We start from the raw sequence: 18820 nt of genomic DNA on the forward strand, positions 1-18820 counted from the left end.
AAAAAAAAAGAAAAAGAAAAAGAAATTGCAAAAATGTATGAATTGATAAAAATACTATAAATCTGCAAATTGAGGCACGTGTGTACACAGCTTCTTTAAAACATATCTGTCTCATCACCGTAGGTGCTAGAGTGACATTGTGTCAATTTTACACAATTTTTTTTATTTCAAAATATTTTTCATATGATTTTTAAAAAAAAGTGACATTGTGTCAATTTTTTCACTTAATTTTACACAATTTTTTTTATTTTCAAAATACTATTTATATGATTTTTCAAAAAATTTCTAATTTTATAAATATTTTTGTAAGTGGTCCAAAGAAAATAACGTGCTTGGGCTTGGCCCGCTCCTAGATAGTAATTACCGTTGACTGATTGACTCGTAAGGGAGAATTAAAACGGGAAAATCCTTTTATTTTCAGAAAACCCTCCCTCCTTTCATTCTTAGCTCTTTGCCCCGTTGTCGCCTAAGCCTAATCACTGTAATGAAGTGAAGAATTTCCAGATCCTACTCTTATTTTTTTTATCTCTAATTTCGGAATTCATCTTCATCATGTCTCAGGTTATTCATACCGAATTTTATTAATTTCACGTTGAATTTTACTGTTTATTTAGGGCTTCTTGAATGCGAATTAGAATTATTTATTGATCTGTTTCATTGCCCAACAATTTATTTTTGTTATTGCGTGAATTTTTTTCCATTAATTCTGATATGTTTTATGAATTTCCATTGAGATCTATGTGAAAAAGCTGAGGCGTTTATTCGTTTATAGGAATTCTTCAGCAACTAAACGGGCCCGTACTGATGGTATGCATGTTGTCTCCTCGATGTCATAATTTTTTAGGCTCATATGTAACACATTTTGTTTATACCTTTTGTTGGAAGATTTTCGCCACCGGGGTTCGGAGAAGAAAACCGAGAAACAAAATATCAAGAAGATGAAATGAGTAGAGATCAAAACAAAATATGAAGGCTCAAACAAGAAATTAATTTCGCTTTCCTCAAATGATATTTGCTCCCACTCGGATATGATTTAAGTGCTTAAAGAGTCTTGCGGCAAACGGTTTGTAGGATTAATCAATCTTCGTTGTAGAAAAACACAAAAGTACAAATATTTTTCTACTCAAACTTGAAGAACACATATGGAATGTATGAATATGGAAGAAGAAAGGAATTTTCTTTCTTGTCGAATGAAGTTAATATAATTCATATGTTGCAATATGATTTCAAAATCATGTATTGATCATCTCATCACCTATTTATAGGTTTGAATCAATATCCCACGAATTGGTGGTAAGAAATTACGAAAAATTGCAATGTTTCCTTCAAAAAACCACCAGAATTCAAATTGAAGTGGTCTCCAATCCTATGCGACTGCATAGGTATTTCCATGGCAGGGCCTTAAGGCCTTGCGTACCATCATGTGACCGCATGCTGCGCTCGCATAGAACAAACATTTGGCCTCAATTCAATTATTCATTCCACACGCCGTCTAATGATTTTGAACAATATTTCCATCACCTTTTGAATTTAACAAGTAGCAAAATTGTATGTTGTACAATGTGGTTTTTTTTTTTGGTGAGTGTGTGTGTGTGTGGAAGGATTACACAAGATAATTACCAATTCTTCTTTGAAAACTGAATTATATCTTTAGGATATCTCTAAGTCCAATTTTTTCTTTGAAATCTGAATTATTTATTTAGGATATTTACAAGTCCAATGTAGTATATCTTATGACTCAAAGGCTGCTTAGACGAATTTGAATCTCCTGTCTACTTGCACAACTTGTCAAAGGAAAGTGTTTGCAGCTCATGTTGAACTCTTCATGTTTCAATTGCCTTTTCATATATACTATGCATATTTTCGAAGTGCTTAGTATGTGTTGATTATGTATTCATAGGTTTGAAGGACGCATATTTATAAAATATCGGATACACTGGGGCGTGAAACGTTAAATTTTCCAATGCAATGAATGTTGACCAGAGCTCGATACATATTGATAACCTATTGGAAACGTAACGAATAGTCAAATTTGAAACATACTGGATATGACTTATTAGCGTATTGGAGCTAAGAAACACTGATGTTGTAAAATGGTTGGAGTCAGTATCGCCATCATTGGCCGGCATGCAATTGGCATGTTTATCTCTCTTTTGGTTTTTCTGTGGCGGACACACTGCGAACTTTTTGTATGCATTTCAAATGACAAAAGTCGAAACAACGAGAAAGGGAATAAGAAAAACTAATCTGGAGAGGAGTGCCGCTGTCCAATGGCTAAACTGTATGTGGAAATGAGTGACAACGGTGTCGGGTAGAAATGAAGGGCGACCTTGGGTGTGGAATAGAGAACCTCTGACAATGTTTCGTTGGGTTGAAGCTGTGATTGAAGACTAAAGACAAAGCCCTAACATTTGAAACTATCACAATTAAAACAATTTCAAAGTGACCTGCCTTTTTAAAGGAAAATGTAAAGCAACTTTTTTTGTGTCAACCATGCTATGCATGTTAGAATTGAAAAAAGGGGCAATGGATCACTTGAATATATTATATATAGTTATTTGGTTTCTTCTTGCTTTATTGAGCTGTCTGGCATTTTAGAAAATTGGTAGTTCTTTTTCAAATTGTATGTAATAAGCTTTACAATATTTTATGAGCAATACCCTGCTGATGTTTCAAAATCTACTTGGATTAGGAATCTTTTCATTTTGGTTTTCAATTCATATAACTAGCTCAAGACCTTGAATGACCATGAAATGTTTAGCTTCTTGGTTATCCTTTGTTTTCCTATTTATCGAGCATTTTGTGTTTGTAGGTGGTCGCAGAGAGGATGACTGGACCTGCCCTAGTTGTGGCAATGTCAATTTCTCATTGAGGACAACCTGCAATATGCGTAATTGTACTCAACCTAGACCAGCTGATCACAACCCTGTAAGAATTCAACATCTTTTAATACCATATTGCCAGAATTTGCATAATGAAGAGTTAGTTCTTATCTGCATAGATACTTCAACTAGGTCGTGTGTCCATGTCCAACACCGACACTCTACCATTGTTATTTTTCTTTTTCTTTTTTTTTTTTGGTTGGAAATATTGTATATTTTTAACTCAAAATTAGTACTAAATAATAAATAGGAGCTAATACTTAAAAGATTTCAACTAGAAAAATTAGTATCAAGCATAAAATTAAATTTATACCATATAAATGAAGACTTATGAAAAAATTAATCCACTTATTGATAACGTTTCTTGTCAGCATTTTTTTTAAAAGTTGTGTGTTAATAGGTTTCGGACTCATGTTTCTGTGTCGGTGCATCGTACTTCTTTCCTTCTGTATATATATAAAGTGCATGCATAAAAACCAGATATCATTTACTTGAAAGAGTATGTCTCTTGTTTCAAGAAGTGGATACCATCTCTCTATTTCTTGGTGTGGTAGTTCTTCACGCTCTTCCCCAGTGAGAAAAGGAAAAAATGGTTCATGATACATTTTGAAATTGTTATATTCTTCTGCTAGTCACGATGTTTATCATCATATTTTCTAAATAGTAATGGTGTAAAATGGGTTCATTATGTCTCCCTGTGCACAAGGGTCTTCAAGCAAAAGACATTTCGGGTAGATAAATGATCACCGACTGTGATGCTCGGACTCTTCATTCTGGCCGGAATACCCGTGTCGTGTCGACACGGGTACGGGTATGAAATATGGGGCGGATACAGCTAGGTTTTCCTTCTTCTTTTTTTTTCCTCCCCTTTTCTTCTTATCCGTTTCTGCTCTAAGGAGGAAAGAGTGAGGTCCAGCAGTGTCGTAACCGGAGGAGGAGGTCTCAAGCAGCTCAACCAGAGGAGGCGGAGTGGCTGCAGCAAGTAGAGCCTCGGAGTAGAGAGAAGGAAGAGAATCAAAGAGAGAGAAAGTGAAAGGAAACTAATAACCTCGGTTAATGACTGGGCTTTCATTGGGCTTCTGGGTTAATAACGAACTTTTATTTCTATGCATGTAGGCCTATATTTATGACTTTGGACCATTTATTTTTTATTTATTGAAATAATTATTAAAAAAAATTAACATATGAAAAAAAACTCTTAAACTTAATATTAATTTTTGGAAGTATATTTTATAACAAAAACTTATTATTTTAGTATAAATTTTAGATAGTTTTAAGCGACGTGTTCTATCTTTTAACAATTTGTCACCTAATTATTATTTCACTTTTTTACATACGAATTTTTATAGGAAAAAAATTTGAAGTTTGAATAACATAACACATACCCGTATCTGAAATTTGGACTCTTTAACCTTGTCCCTGTACCCTACATTTTAGAAAATAAAATATCCGACACTTAAATACGTACCTATACCCGTACCCGGTACTCATACCCAAGTCTGAGCATCATAAATCACAGAGTTAATACCTTTGTTCTTTTTATTTGCTTTCGTCAAGATCCTACTTTTGTAAAATTTTTGATAAAGTCTATTAACTAACGTCATTTCTCTTTTTCTTGAAATCTGTTGCCAAGCCAATGCAAGCACCTCAGGGCTACTCTTCCGCAGGGCCCTATCTAGGATCTGGTGCATCCTCAATGTATATGGGCGCACCACCTTATGGTTCCTCTCTCTTTAATTGAACATCTATACAACCATACGATGTTCCATTTTCTGGGGGCTCTGCTTATGAGCTTATCACTATAACTATGGCAACTGTCTCCCTGGAGGCAACCCATATAGGCCCCTGCATTTATCTGGTCCAGCTCCTTATTCAAGTGGATCAATGATGGGAAATAGTATGTCCCTTCTCTCTTGATATTTTAGGTTCCTAAATCTGCAATATCTGCTCAGTAATACTTTTTGTGGCATCTACTTCACTTTTTTGGCCCGTAGAAATTAGTGAAACATCAAAAACATAAAACTAAGCCTTGTTCATAGTATTTTGATTACCATTTCATTGCTTCATTCCGTTATTTATCTTACTTATTTGTACTGGAACCTTTTCTTGTATCCTTTAAAGTATTTGTTTTTATATTGTTGATTCATTATTCTCCATCTTATTTTACACCTTGTAGGTGGGATGTTCGGCATGACTCCACTAATGGATCGATATGGCTTTGGTTTGTCTATGGGCTCTGCCATGGTGAGTGCTATATAAGGTTTCTTTTTCCTTTCGTTCGCTTCCCTTAATAAAATATGTGAAGGTATTTTTCGAATAGCTTCATTCTTGCATGTGTCCGGTAATTTAATGCATGGTGTAAGAATCTATATTAGTCAAGTTTTGATAATCCCAACACGGTGTTTGCTGATGATGGAATGTCAGTATTCCTATTTCTTTCTCAGAAAATATGGGATCATTTCTTCGTCTCAATCAAGAATTGCATTATTCTGTGCTCAATGAATATCGTCGTGGTGGTTTCCTAAACTATTAAGTGGAACAACTTATTGCAGGGCCCAAGACCTGGATTTTTCCCTGAGGATAACTCTCGAAAGAAAGGTGGAGGTATGCTATAACTTATATCCTTTTGTTGCATTTGAAGCTTTCTTTTATAAACTAAGATACATTCAATTGGATGAATTAGAGCTTTCTCTTAATGCTCTTTTAGATGGAATGCGTGATAATGACTGGACATGTCCCAAATGTGGAAATGTCAACTTTTCATTCAGAACGGTTTGCAACATGAGAAAATGCAACACTCCTAGGCCTGGATCCCAGGTTTGCGCTACGACTTCCTGAAAGTTATAAATGGACATCACATGGAACTCTTAATTTGAATATGTATCTGATGGCTGTCACATTTTATACTGTTGATATCTAGTATTGAATCAGTGTTGTAGTTTCTAAGTTTTCCCATTCTGGGACTCATTTAGTTGATTTCTTTTTATTTTTTCAGCAGGGTGAAAGATCAGGCAAGAACTCAAGTAAGTCCGAAAACAGAAATATTATTTTCCATTATATGGAAAATATTTTTCTCCTTTCTTACAATGTTGTGTTCTATAACCAGACATGCAAGAAGGGAGCTGGAAGTGTGAGGAATGCGGCAATATAAACTACCCCATCAGGACTAAGTGTAACAGACAGAATTGTGGTGCTGAAAAACCTTCTGAGATTAATAACACCTCTCCGGAAGCAGCTGATGCAAATGATCAGGTCAGTTGTGAGATATGTGAAGTCGGTAGGAACCTCTGTAATTTGAAGTTTGTACATGTCCTTTGGTCTTCTGTATAGGTGCTATAAATTCAGTAAGTGTTCAAATTGGAAATTTGTATGTAAAGATTTACTTTTAATAGAAACCCCTCCTGTTGATATATTTACATATTTTTTCTCCTTAATTGATCGTGCAGTGTTTACATGTTCACTTTCTTCTTTTACTTTTTAGCAATGTGCGTTTATTAATTACAGTTGTCTGCTGTTCCAATGAGTACTAGGCATGTTTGAGAAGGTCCAGAGTTGTCGTCCAGCGTTGCTTAGTATGGGTGTCTGAAAGTCGGTTGTGTCATCTTCCTGTCGCGGCAATTGTCGAGTTACTTTGCCTTCTAAGTTCTAAGAATTTGTTGTATTAACTCTTATGGATCTTGTCGTTTGTGAAGTTGACCTTTGTTCTGGCTAGATTATTAGATTGATTCTGGTTGCTGTTATCTAGGATTCTATACTTGGGTATCTCGTCAATTTTAGACGTTAACATGCGCGTGCGTTTTGAGCTATATTCTTTTGTTTATTGATTTTGTTTTGTTGTCTGTGCTCCCGAGAGCCTCTGTTCAATCTGGGTGAACTGGTTGGTCGATTGGTTGATAAAATGATAGCCCATAAAAAAGGTTGTCCAAGTCATAAAATTATGCCTGTTGAGTAGTCTCATGTCTGTCTCAAGTCTTTAATACGAAGCCAGATGGTTTCATTGTTGAATAAAGATCGTCCTCGAAAGTATGCGGTTTTAGGCCATTCTAGCCTTGGTGCTCCTTGGCCTGTAGCGTATCTGGTTTGGAAATATTGTAGCTGTAAATTTCAGACCTGCTGAAGTGCGATCATTTGGACTTGATGAAGCGAAAGTCTTGTCCCCTTGAATCCTGGGAAGTGCACATCACTTGGGACTTAATAAGGTGATATAAACCAACATGATAGAGGATTATTAGAATACCAATTGCCAAGTTATTTATCTAGGTTTCCAAGATGATTTTTACTCAACTGGTTAACCTTTCCAATAGAATAATGTTATTTACAGTCGTTCACTGCGGCAGTCGCCCTACGTGACATACACATGGCAGGTGATTATTAGATGCATTAATGAATTAAAAAACTACTATATTGATGCATCAAATAATCACCTACCATGTATATGCCATGTAGGGCGACTACCGCAGTGAACGATTATGAATAGTATTACTCTTTCCGATATCACAACAAACTTGGCCCAGATTAACACAATTGACGAAGAATCTTTGTGATTTTCAATTCTTCAGAAATTGTTATTTTATAAACAATGTTTACTTGTAATTGCCCTTTTTCAGTCAGAAATTGATTATACATATACTCCACTAGTTAACCTTTCCAATATCACAACAAACTTGGTCCAGATTAACACAATTGGCGAAGAATCTCTGTGATTTTCAATTCTTGAGAAATTGTTATTTTATAAACAGTGTTTACTTGTAATAGCCATTTTTTAGTCAGAAATTGATTATGCATATGAATCTTGTTTGAAACGAACACGAGTAAAAGTGCATAGTGACAACAATGCATTTTGTTAGACTCTTAGATCAACAGTGATTATCTTGGGTTTGAATTAGCTAAAAAGTTGATAAATATCTGTGTTAAAATTCATGGAAAGGGATCAACAGTTTTATGAACTTCTAGATCATATGTTTTATTAATTTTTTGCTAAACCAAACCAAAGTTTTATGCACACGTGTGAATCAAATAAGAATCAAAGACTGAGAGCCGGCAAATAACTTTGGGCAGGATGTTGTGACTGTAGATAAATAAAGTGGTATGTGACATGATATCAAATAAATTGTTCCGAAGACTTTTGGTTGGGGTGGTGTGAAATTGTGAATTTGGATAAATTGAAGGAAAATGTGAGGTGCCATAACAAATAACTTGTAAATTCTTTTGTGCAATTTACTATTTTCATCCATATAGAAACTTTTATCTTAAGTCACAAACTTTCTTTGTGCAATTCATATTAATATTGGAAATGCTTTTATAGTCAAAAAAAAATCTTGATTGAAAATATCTAAATCTAAATTTTTTAAATGTATGAAAGTATTTAGCAATTTAAATTGAATACGCTCTTTAATTGATTAATTGAACGAACCTTGTCACTTTAATAATTAAGAATGTGCGTATTGTGTGGTTCTACGAATTATAAGCTAGAAACTATACATATTTTTTGCATATGTCTGTCACTAACCCTTGTGGTTGGCAAAGATTCATTTTGTTATATAATATTATTTTATTAAAAAATATGTGATTGAAAAGAAAAATAAAGTGGAAAAATAAAATTTTAAATTAATCAGTATTAAATTATCGATTTTACGTAGACTCCATATATAAATATGAAGAGGGTGCATTGAAAAGTGGAACTATGGTCTATGGCCGCCAAGAATTACTTTCTTCTTCCGTTTCCACGCAACACCACTTCAGGTCTCTGCCTTATCTCTTACTTTTTTATATTTATAATAAAAATAGTAGCTTTAGTTTCTGTAATTAGAATCGTTATCATACCCGAAACAATTCGGTATATTCCGTCAAGTGATAGGAAGGAGAAAAATTTTAGAGTTATTGAATAGAAATAAATCTAAAAGATTTTTTCGCTATAAATAGTTGATTTTGTATTATTTGTCAGCGAATCTTCATATGTAAACAACTCTTTCCGCCATTGAGAATCGTTTCGTTGTCTGTCTAAGTAAGAGAAGCGTGATTCTGGCCGGTTCAGTGTGTTCATATCGCGATTGATTCCGGTTTGATGCTTCTGGAGATTAAGGTAATGTTATGCCAAAATTAATTTACATAATCAATTATGAGTTGTGTATCTTGCATTTAATGGATTTAACCTATGCTTGGGTTCCTTTTTTTCCCCCCTTAAATTCTACTTTTCGATGTCAAACTCATTAACTCCTCATTAATTTAAGTTTTTAGCAACAAAAAATGTAACCCGAACAGTGGCTTATCATTTCTGATGCTAGTTCTATCTTCTATTTCGGTTAGTCCCCTGATAATGGTAAGCATTGTGCATTTATATTGTGGATTTATTTTTTATTATTTTTTTAAGATCTTGTACTTGTTCACATATGTGATTTTGTATTCATTTTTAGTTGCTTGGTGGATTATTCAACTTTACAATGGTCTTTATAGTTGTTAGACATGACCTGACTGACCCAAATCAAGCTGCAAGTCACTTGTTTAATTGGCCATACAAATTTATAGTATCTTTTCCTTGACGGTTGGGGACGAATTTGTCCAGGCATCCCATCCATAACCACCGAACAACCAATCCCCGAACTGAATACATATATTCTTTCTCAAAAAATGCATTACTCTTGTAATTTTACCATGCCATATTTATGTTGAAACATCTTTGTAGCATCGTAATGTTAGCTTACTCTAATTGTTAATTGCATTACTGCTGAATACATGCGCAAGTCAGGATGTGTGTCTCTAGCTTAAATATTGATTTATGTAAGCATATCGATTCCAATTCCAAGCAGCTTACCATGAGCTTTTCTATCACGTTATCAGATTTTTCCAAGTTCTTAATATATCACACCAGATCCAATGATAGATTGTGTGAAGAGAGAAATGGAAATAGATGATTAGAATAATTTTTTCTCATGAATTTATCTATTCTGTGTAAGTTAATGGATGTTTCAGCTATCAAATGAGTGAGTAATTACAGGTTTGTAGACTAATGTTATGTAATAAATCTTGAGTTTTAGTTTCAGTTGCCAACTCTCTCATCTTTATCTTTTAAATAATTGTTTTACGTAACTCACTGCTTACATGAACGCAACATGCTTTTGATCCTGGATATCAAGTCTGCTTACTGAAGTATTCATTACTTTCTTTTGGAATAATAATTGATGTTTACATTTAATGAAGTTGCTGATAATGTTTTGTAATTGTACAGCCTTCAATTTAATTCCATCTTGTTAAACTTCACCTTTCGCCATTCTTGAAAATTGCTCCACAGAATGACTGCTGGTAGATCTGGAAGTGTCAAAATGTTGCAAACTGGTGAGCCTCCACTAGCAAAGAAAGCTCGAAAGAAACAGGCTCGAGGAAAGGTGACTGCAACTACAAGATTGACTGAAATTCTGAAACCATGTGTATGGAAAGAATTTCCAAGAGATCTTTATGAAACTGTGATAGCAAGACTTCCCATAACCACATTTTTCCGTTTTCGTTCAGTTTGCAAGGATTGGAATTCATTGCTGACTTCACAGAGTTACTCCCAACAGTGTGCTCAAGTTAAGCAAACCTGCCAACCTTGGATTTATGCCACCATACCTGGAAAGGCTAATGATGGAGCCATTTATGATCCGCAGTCAAAGAAATGGTATCATCCACCAGTGCCTGCCCTGCTGACGGAGTTGATCGTGGAGCCAGTGGCATCAGCAGGGGGTCTCGTCTGTTTTCTTGATAGTGAATATTTAACTTCCTACGTCTGCAACCCTGTTATGGCCTCCTTCAAAGAGTTGCCAGCTAGGTCAGTTGATTTTGGGGCCATTGGGATGACTGTAAATGCGAGCTCTCCAAACGCTGGATATAAGATTGTTTGCATTAGTTGTGATGGTGAGTATGAAATTTATGACTCCGCAAAGAACTCTTGGGGTTGTCCGGGGAGCTTGCCCACAAATATCAAGCGTCCACTCAACCTGAATATCAAGTCTCAGGCAGTTTCTATTGAAGGAACGCTTTACTTCATGCATTCAAACCCCGATGGAATTGTGTGCTATAATATGATGATCGAGGTTTGGAAACAAATCTTAATCCCAGCTCCTCTACATCTGAGTGATTATACAGTAGCAGAATGCGGAGGGAAACTCATGCTGGTGGGGCTTGAGAACAATATTGCTATGACGTGCATCAGCGTATGGGAGCTGCAGAAGATGACTTTATTGTGGAAGCTAGTCGACAGAATGCCAACCCAGTTTTGCTTGGATTTTTATGGGAAGCCAGTCGAATTGGATTTCCTGGCTAACAAAGGTTTGGTTATGATGTCGCTTAGATCAAAACGTAAGTATCGTCTGATAACTTATGATTTATCGAGCAAGGAATGGTTTAAGACAGCTCGAAAAATCCCATCATATGGGAGAAAGAGGCCTTGGCTTGTAAATGGCACTGCATTTCATCCTTGTTCGACAGATTTGGTTTAGTTTGCATGTATAGGCTCTGAATCCAGGTGGGTTCTTATTTAAGATAACCATTGGAGATCATATAGAAATCCTTGTCTTGTATGGAGTAAACACACAGTTGCTAAATTGAATATATTCAGGCAATTTTAATTGTTATTTTCAGACAATCTCTATCCAATCACTTCATCGAATGAATGAAAACAGGCATATCAAATTGCGACAAATTTTTGTGGTGGCGTACAGTAAAGCCGTTGGAGATACAGAGATTGCAAGTGATCTGATAAACAATTCCGTTGGTGTGATGTCAAACAGCAGAACAAAACCTGTGAGATAAGCATTATACCCAACAAATTTGTCTACAAACTTTTTGAGATTGTGATGAAAACTAACATCTGAATGCAAACATGGTTATGGTCGCTCATTTGTAATTAGGTCATTGAATTTGAATTTACAAAAATCTAGCTACTTGTATTATCTTCTTAATCATCAAATTTTGGCTCCATCCAAAACATCATTTATTTTTATTTTTTTCATAAAAGTTTGAATGATTGTCACGCGTTTTGAAATAAATTATTCATTAGGCTACTGGGAACAAAGGGTAAAACCTAGAATAGAATCAATGAATTTTCCACAAGTGCACATCGCAATAGTCCATACAATGTTCCTCCTCTTAGTTGAAAAGTGATTATGAAAAGAACCATTTGCCTTTGCCGGCATGCACATTGCTGACTCATACTAACAAACAAGTTCACGGATGAATCTTCCAATCATTCAAAAGTTGGGTGAAAATGCTGACCCTACTTACCATTTTCCTTTGAGTTTGATTCCTTTGAGTTTGATATATATTTATTGGGTTCAAATGAGTAGTCATCTAATGACATTAGAACAGTGTTGATAAATCAGATATCGATCAAATGAGTTAATTTATCATAGACAATCTTGTAAATTTGAATCATAACTTGATGTGCTAAACAATTTAACAAATACTATAGCCAACGATGTGCCTTGACCCACGAGAGAGCCAATTTGGTTTCGGATTAAATCCATATTGTTAATACTCAAATCAAATTTTAGAACGATTTGTAGTAAATTAAAATTGAGCGTAAAATTTCAGACCCACGCTACTACTAATTTAAGCAAAGTTGGCAAGCTCCCACTATCAATCACGTGGATGAATCGCTATCACGGATTTCCATCAATGGATGAATGTACCCACTAAAACGTTCTTAGAACTAACATACATTACTTTAATCAAAGTGATGTACAACTTTTTTATTTTCTCACAATTTATAATTTCGAATTGGATCCTACGGTCCACAGTAACTTGTGCAATCTACGATGGTGGCAGAAAACATATATAACCAAGCATAAAAGGGAAAATATATATATAAATAAAATAATGTTTAGATAAAGAGCAACCCTTACTATTGTACTTCAAAATTTTGGATTCATCTTGATGTCACCCACTCGTCATCATTTTTGACGAATGTTAAAATATGTGGCACGTTAAAATCGAAACAACTAAAAAAATAATTGAAAGATAAAATTAAAATAATTAAAAAAATATTCATTTAACATCGTTTCCAAATTCTTTAATTTAATTTGAGTAATCAAAATTCTATCAATGTTTATATATTTTATATTAATTTCTGTGGGGACATTTATTCTTTCAAAATTACTACTTGGCAGCTTATATTTGGACTTGTTCTTAGCTTTGTCATTCATAAAAAGTTGACCACTAAATTTAAACTCTCTTCTAATCTTTGTTACGAGATCACCTCTGAGTTAGTTCGTCACGAAAACTATTGAACAATATAAAAATGTTCAAACCATAAATTAAAGAGGTAAAAATATATAATTTTTTTGTGTTCGTTCACTTAATGCGATGTTAAAATAATGAAATACGAAAAAGAAAGTTATTCTCTTGTTTGATATTGATTTCACTTTCACATTTCTAAGGTCTCAAATAAAAGTTTTCAACCAACAATCACAAAAATTCAGTGTAGGTCATTGTTGAGCATCAATCGGAGGGACCCAAGAGATTGCGAAAACCTCACAAGAACTCTCTAAACTCTAATTTGATTATCTAATTCCCTAGTTATCACAAAGATTCACTACAAAAAAAAAAAAAAAAAAACTACCAAAAAGTGAGTAAAGAAGAAAGGGAATGGTCAACTGTAGAGAGAAAATGACAATGATAAAATAGAGAGACATTGGAATGGGCAAGATCCATTACTCCACAACAATTTATGTACATTTTCAAGCGACAAATCCAATTATTTATAGCACTTTCCCAACAGAATTAGTGCTAACATGTATTTCAAATAAGAGTAATATTATTCGTAGTCGCTCACTGCGATATTCGCCCTACGTGACATACACATGACATGTGATTATTTGATACATTAATGAATAAAAAAACTACCACATTAATGTATGCCACGTAAGGCAACTGCTGTAGTGAGCGACTGTAAATAACATTATTCTTCAAATAAACACCTTTCCAAAATCAATGCAACGCTGTACTTACCTATATTGATGAACGAACTAGAATTTGGTCACTCAAAATAAATATAAAAAGAGTATCCCACCGAACGATTTGGTATGGATTATGGAAAGTGCATGAAAACATATGGTTTATAGGTCTTTCATAAAATGTCACCTTTTTTAGAACTACATTAAAGAATTTTATTCGAAAATTTAAATGGGTACGATTCTAAATACATGTTGAAACAATTCTAATTTTTTTAAATGTAAAAATATTTATTTACAAATGAAAATCACTTATTTCCCCCCTAGTTTTGGCCTTTTATCCTCAACATGTACAAACCATTGTACCCTTTTAGACATATCAAAACGACCCCATTAACTCAGGTGTTGAACAGGAGGAAAGTCGCTATGTTTCAAAATTAGTAGGACAAAGCTCGAATATCTAAATCACCAAAGAGAAAGATCCCATTAGGGTACGTGACATTAAGTTGCTCCATTAATTAATTTCTCTCTCTCTCTCTAAGTGAAACCCTATTATGGCACTACACGTGACACAATCCAATTGGTCTCCTCAGTGAAACCGGGCCGCTGACGCTGGGCCGTCGCTTTCTCGGCCCAAGACACGACCAAAAAGACAGATGTGGGGTGCTGTATGGCCTCATCACAATTATGCACCTGATTTTTGCTATAAATTACTACTCTGCCATCNACCAAAAAGACAGATGTGGGGTGCTGTATGGCCTCATCACAATTATGCACCTGATTTTTGCTATAAATTACTACTCTGCCATCACTGTTGTTTTACCCTCGTCTCAATAGTTTCTAAAACGTTAAAATTGAAAATTTTCAAAATATCAGCTCAACATGAAGAGAATCTAGGTGAAAAAATGAAAATTTTCATAAAAAATAATGCCAATCACACACACATTTAAAGTCCAATTATGACTTACTACTGAAACAAACTTATAAAAACGACAAATTAGAACATGTTTAGAAGTTGAGTTTCTACGACGTAACGTGAAAATCTTAAACAACTATTATTATCACTGCAAATAGTGCAAGTTAAATTATAATTAGATTCCAAATGTGAAGGATGCAAGATATATAATAACACCTGGAGGGTACCCATCATTGAGGCCTCATTTCCACCTCCCTTTTCCTTTTACACTTTCTCTTTTTTATAACTTATCCTGTCGACGGATATTTTCAGCCCACGAGATTTCATGAGAAGTAACATCTGATGTCACTTTTGATATTATCTGCATGGAAGGGTAATTATGTCAATTCAAAGCAGATACATACAAAGAACCATAGATTTAACTACTTGGCGTGTATGTATGAGTTGTTGGGTGAATTAAATGGATAGATAGAATGTGAACGCAAATGAAAAGTAGCAAAAGCAGTGTTTTTATTGGAAATACACCTTTTCTCTTTATTAAATTATTGCTTAATATGTTATTCTAGCAATAATTATTGTATTAAAAAATATATTACTTTTGCATTTTCTTGGATTTTTTATTTTATTTTTTTGGAGCCGATGAATTGGGATTATAGATAATGGAGCTGTGCTAGCAGACATTTCTACCACTGTATTACCATCATCTTGCTTTTGCAGATTCTTGTTCAATAGTGTCCATACGAATCAAAATTCTGCTTTTTTCTTCTAGTTTCTATCATTCTGGCTGCACTATTACTGCTTATTGCACCCGTAATCTACTTATTTTTAACTTAAACAGGCTAGAAATTGAGGGTCAAACTCAAAAACTAAAACACTCACATGCTTGATTAGTTTGATTTCAAGATTTTATCGAGACCCTTTGAGGGAATTTGTGCTGTCAGGTTCTTTGTCGGTTGTTTTTTTATTTGATATCTATTCTTAAAAGAATCTTTGCTTAGTTTGTTTCAATCTATTTCTCCATCTGGGTTTTTTGTGGGTAGCTGAAATTTTTATAGGAAGTGGTAGGGAATTGAAGAAAGCTGGAATCTTCGGAAGTTCTTGATTCTTCCTTCGATGTGGGTGTTCAATTCTTGGTCTTCTATCATACAGAATTGGGGCAATTAAATGGATAAGATATAAATTTTTACTGAGCGTGGAGGGTTGACAGTGTGGGAGCTTTTAGATTCACATGAAAATAGCAATAATTCAGAAGGAGCTCAATTTGATATTGTTAGATTGATATGAACATAGCAAGAATCGGAAGGGGTTTCAATTTGATATTGTTTGAAGTTGATTTTCCTGGTTAATTTCTTTGTTAGATGAGTTTATTCCATGTAATTGGATTTGGCTTGAAGGTGGGGTATCAACTTTTGATGTCATGTTGCTGGTTTTTGTCTCTCATTTCTTTGAATTTGCTGAGTAAAGGTGAAGTCATGACTACCAGGACCAATTGGCTTGGTGATGCAGGGCGGATATGGATAAAATTGTGGGATTTGATTTTGGAAAGTGGTTATAAGTTCCACCATTATTATTCCCAGTATATCGGGTCGAGGAAAGTTAGGACAAACTGGTGGAGGAAGCTTTTAGTGGCATGGATTGGGTTCTGGATCGTAGCATCGGTTTGGGTGTTCTGGTACATGAATTCGCAAGCTTATGAGAAGAGGAAAGAGGCACTTGCAAGTATGTGTGATGAGAGGGCTAGGATGTTGCAAGATCAATTTAATGTTAGTATGAATCATATACAGTCCATGTCTGTTTTGATTTCAACCTTCCACCATGGCAAGAACCCTTCTGCCATTGATCAGGTAAGATACATCATCTTCAAGCTGAATTTTGGTGCACTACAGTGTACCGTAAAATTAGTATAGAATTAGAATGGATAATAATAGTTGGATGGTATTACGGTGAATAATATTGTTTAATCTTATTGTAACATAAATGTCATTTGCATTATCAGCCGTATAATGCAACGCGGTGGATGGCGATGGTTTTATACGGGATAAAATAATGGTATTTTTTGAACTAAAAGATCAAAGAATATTAACCATCTTAATCCACCATAACACCATTCACCTATCTACTGTGATTTTTTATATGGTCTAATATGATCCACCAAATCCATCCTAAATGTTAAAGTTTCATTTCTCGATTGAAGGCTGAGACTGATAATTCTTCACATGATAAATTTGGTCAAAGGAAAGTTCTTGTGAGATTCTTGTCAATAGAGATCCTCACATTTATAGCATTAGGAGTCATATCCTTGTTCTTTTCCTTCTACTCTCTTGTATCTATCCACAAAAAAATCAAACTTCAAAATCCTGCAGAATACTTTTGCGAGGTACACGGAAAGAACAGCTTTTGAGAGGCCCCTCACAAGCGGGGTGGCATATGCTGTAAGGGTTCTCCACTCTGAAAGAAAGCAATTTGAAACTGAACAAGGCTGGACCATTAAGCAAATGGATGATATTGAACAAACCCCAGTTCATGAAGACGAGTATGATCCAGCAGACCTTGAGCCATCACCGGTTCAGGAGGAATATGCCCCCGTCATTTTTGCCCAAGATACTATTGCACATGTAATTTCTGTTGATTTGCTCTCAGGAAAGGTAAAATTCTAAGTTTTATGACCCGTAATTTGCTTAAAAATGAATTTGCAAGATCATTGTTAACATTATGTCTCATTTTTCTTGCTTTATTTTTGAAGTGGAAAAGAGAGGCAGAAAAGAAAAGAAAAAAAAAATGACAGGAAACTTTATAACATCAATCTTTTTGTTGACAGGAAGATCGTGAGAATGTATTGCGTGCAAGAGAATTAGGAAAAGGTGTCCTCACTGCTCCTTTCCCGTTGCTCAAAACAAACCGCCTTGGAGTAATATTGACTTTTGCTGTCTACAAAAGAGATCTTCCCCCTAATGGAACCCCAGTTGAACGGATCCAAGCAACTGCTGGGTATGTCATCTCACTTCAAATTGCGTGTAGATGTTACACTCAAGCAACTCTAATTTTTATTTTTAGCTCTTTCCAGAATTAACGGATTTGCATGGAAAAGTTGAGGGAATTTATTGTAGCTCAACATTCTAGTCCTATGGCAGTGTAATCTGCTGGAAGATTTGACCAAATTAAAAGAAACAAATATATAATTATGTTATAAAAGACATTTTTTTTCTTTTCTTTTTCTATATTTGAAGCTTATTTCTATAAAGATATTTCCATTATTAAACAATCAAATCCTTATATGACTTGTAATATTCTTATTCTCCTAGACAAAGATAAACAGTATTATATCAACTTAAATTTGTCAAAACAGGTTGATTAAGTGACTATTTTAACGTTTCTACTTCTTCTAAATAGGTACCTTGGTGGAGTCTTCGACATTGAATCACTTGTAGAGAAATTACTTCAACAGCTTGCCAGCAAACGAACTATCCTTGTGAATGTGTATGATACGACTAATATCACCCATCCTATCAGCATGTATGGTTCAAACATGTCTACTGATGGGCTGCATCATATCAGTGCCCTTAACTTCGGAGATCCGTTCAGAAAGCATGAAATGCATTGCAGGTGATCTAAACTCTCCTCTCTTCACTTTTAAATATCTAGAAAACTGACGGATTTCTAGGTTCTCTATTTCCACATTCCTTTATTCTTGTTGGTGACATGTAAAACCTTGAGAAATCTATATCTAATATTTATCATGATTCCATTGCTGATATTTAACTGTTAATAAACACATTCTATAATACAGATTCAAACAAAAACCACCGTGGCCGTGGGTTGCAATAACAACCTCGATTGGCATCCTTGTAATTGCATTGCTCATGGGGCAAATATTCCATGCCACAATGAATCGAATAGCCAAAGTTGAGGATGATTATCATCAAATGATGGAGCTTAAGAAACGTGCCGAGGCAGCTGACGTTGCTAAGTCGCAGGTACTTGCTTTAATTACTTAATCAGTTAAATTTATATTAAGCCCCTGCTTGTCTACCATTCAAATAGGAAAATGAGTTTTGGAATAGTGAATTTTTGGAGAATGCGTGTTTAAAAAGAAAAAA

At 34.7% G+C, this 18820-nt stretch overlaps 2 protein-coding genes and 1 pseudogene across 4 annotated transcripts; all 3 read left to right on the forward strand.

The window, feature by feature from the left end:
- The first annotated feature begins 412 nt into the window (after positions 1–412).
- LOC111369286 lies at positions 413–6316 on the forward strand (annotated as a pseudogene).
- A 2221-nt stretch (positions 6317–8537) lies between these two features.
- Positions 8538–11508, forward strand: LOC111369287 (F-box only protein 6-like). 3 transcript variants are annotated; one of them, XM_022990738.1, is made up of 4 exons: positions 8538–8624; positions 8827–8964; positions 10171–10306; positions 10389–11508. In XM_022990738.1, exons 3-4 carry the CDS (start codon positions 10303–10305, stop codon positions 11354–11356), a joined length of 972 nt encoding a protein of 323 aa, XP_022846506.1. In that variant the 5' UTR covers positions 8538–8624; positions 8827–8964; positions 10171–10302; the 3' UTR covers positions 11357–11508. The 3 variants fall into 3 exon arrangements, with proteins under 3 accessions (XP_022846506.1, XP_022846505.1, XP_022846504.1); XM_022990737.1 differs by having other exon boundaries at positions 10108–11508; XM_022990736.1 differs by having other exon boundaries at positions 10171–11508.
- A 3681-nt stretch (positions 11509–15189) lies between these two features.
- LOC111369288 (histidine kinase 3-like) lies at positions 15190–18733 on the forward strand. The gene is made up of 5 exons (XM_022990739.1): positions 15190–16567; positions 17087–17368; positions 17542–17711; positions 18114–18326; positions 18511–18733. The coding sequence occupies exons 1-5, from the start codon at positions 16082–16084 to the stop codon at positions 18716–18718; spliced, it is 1359 nt and encodes a 452-aa protein (XP_022846507.1). The 5' UTR covers positions 15190–16081; the 3' UTR covers positions 18719–18733.
- Positions 18734–18820: the final 87 nt, after the last annotated feature.

Source organism: Olea europaea, chromosome 20 (assembly GCF_002742605.1).
Source record: "Olea europaea var. sylvestris chromosome 20, O_europaea_v1, whole genome shotgun sequence".
NCBI lineage: Eukaryota > Viridiplantae > Streptophyta > Magnoliopsida > Lamiales > Oleaceae > Olea > Olea europaea.

Coding starts and splice junctions, on each gene's coding strand:
- LOC111369287 (XM_022990737.1), top strand. CDS start 10,172: ATGACTGCTGGTAGATCTGGAAGTGTCAAAATGTTGCAAACTGGTGAG.
- LOC111369288 (XM_022990739.1), top strand. CDS start 16,082: ATGAGTTTATTCCATGTAATTGGATTTGGCTTGAAGGTGGGGTATCAA. Junction 17,712..18,113: donor CGGATCCAAGCAACTGCTGG/GTATGTCATCTC, acceptor TCTTCTAAATAG/GTACCTTGGTGGAGTCTTCG. Junction 18,327..18,510: donor AAGCATGAAATGCATTGCAG/GTGATCTAAACT, acceptor TCTATAATACAG/ATTCAAACAAAAACCACCGT.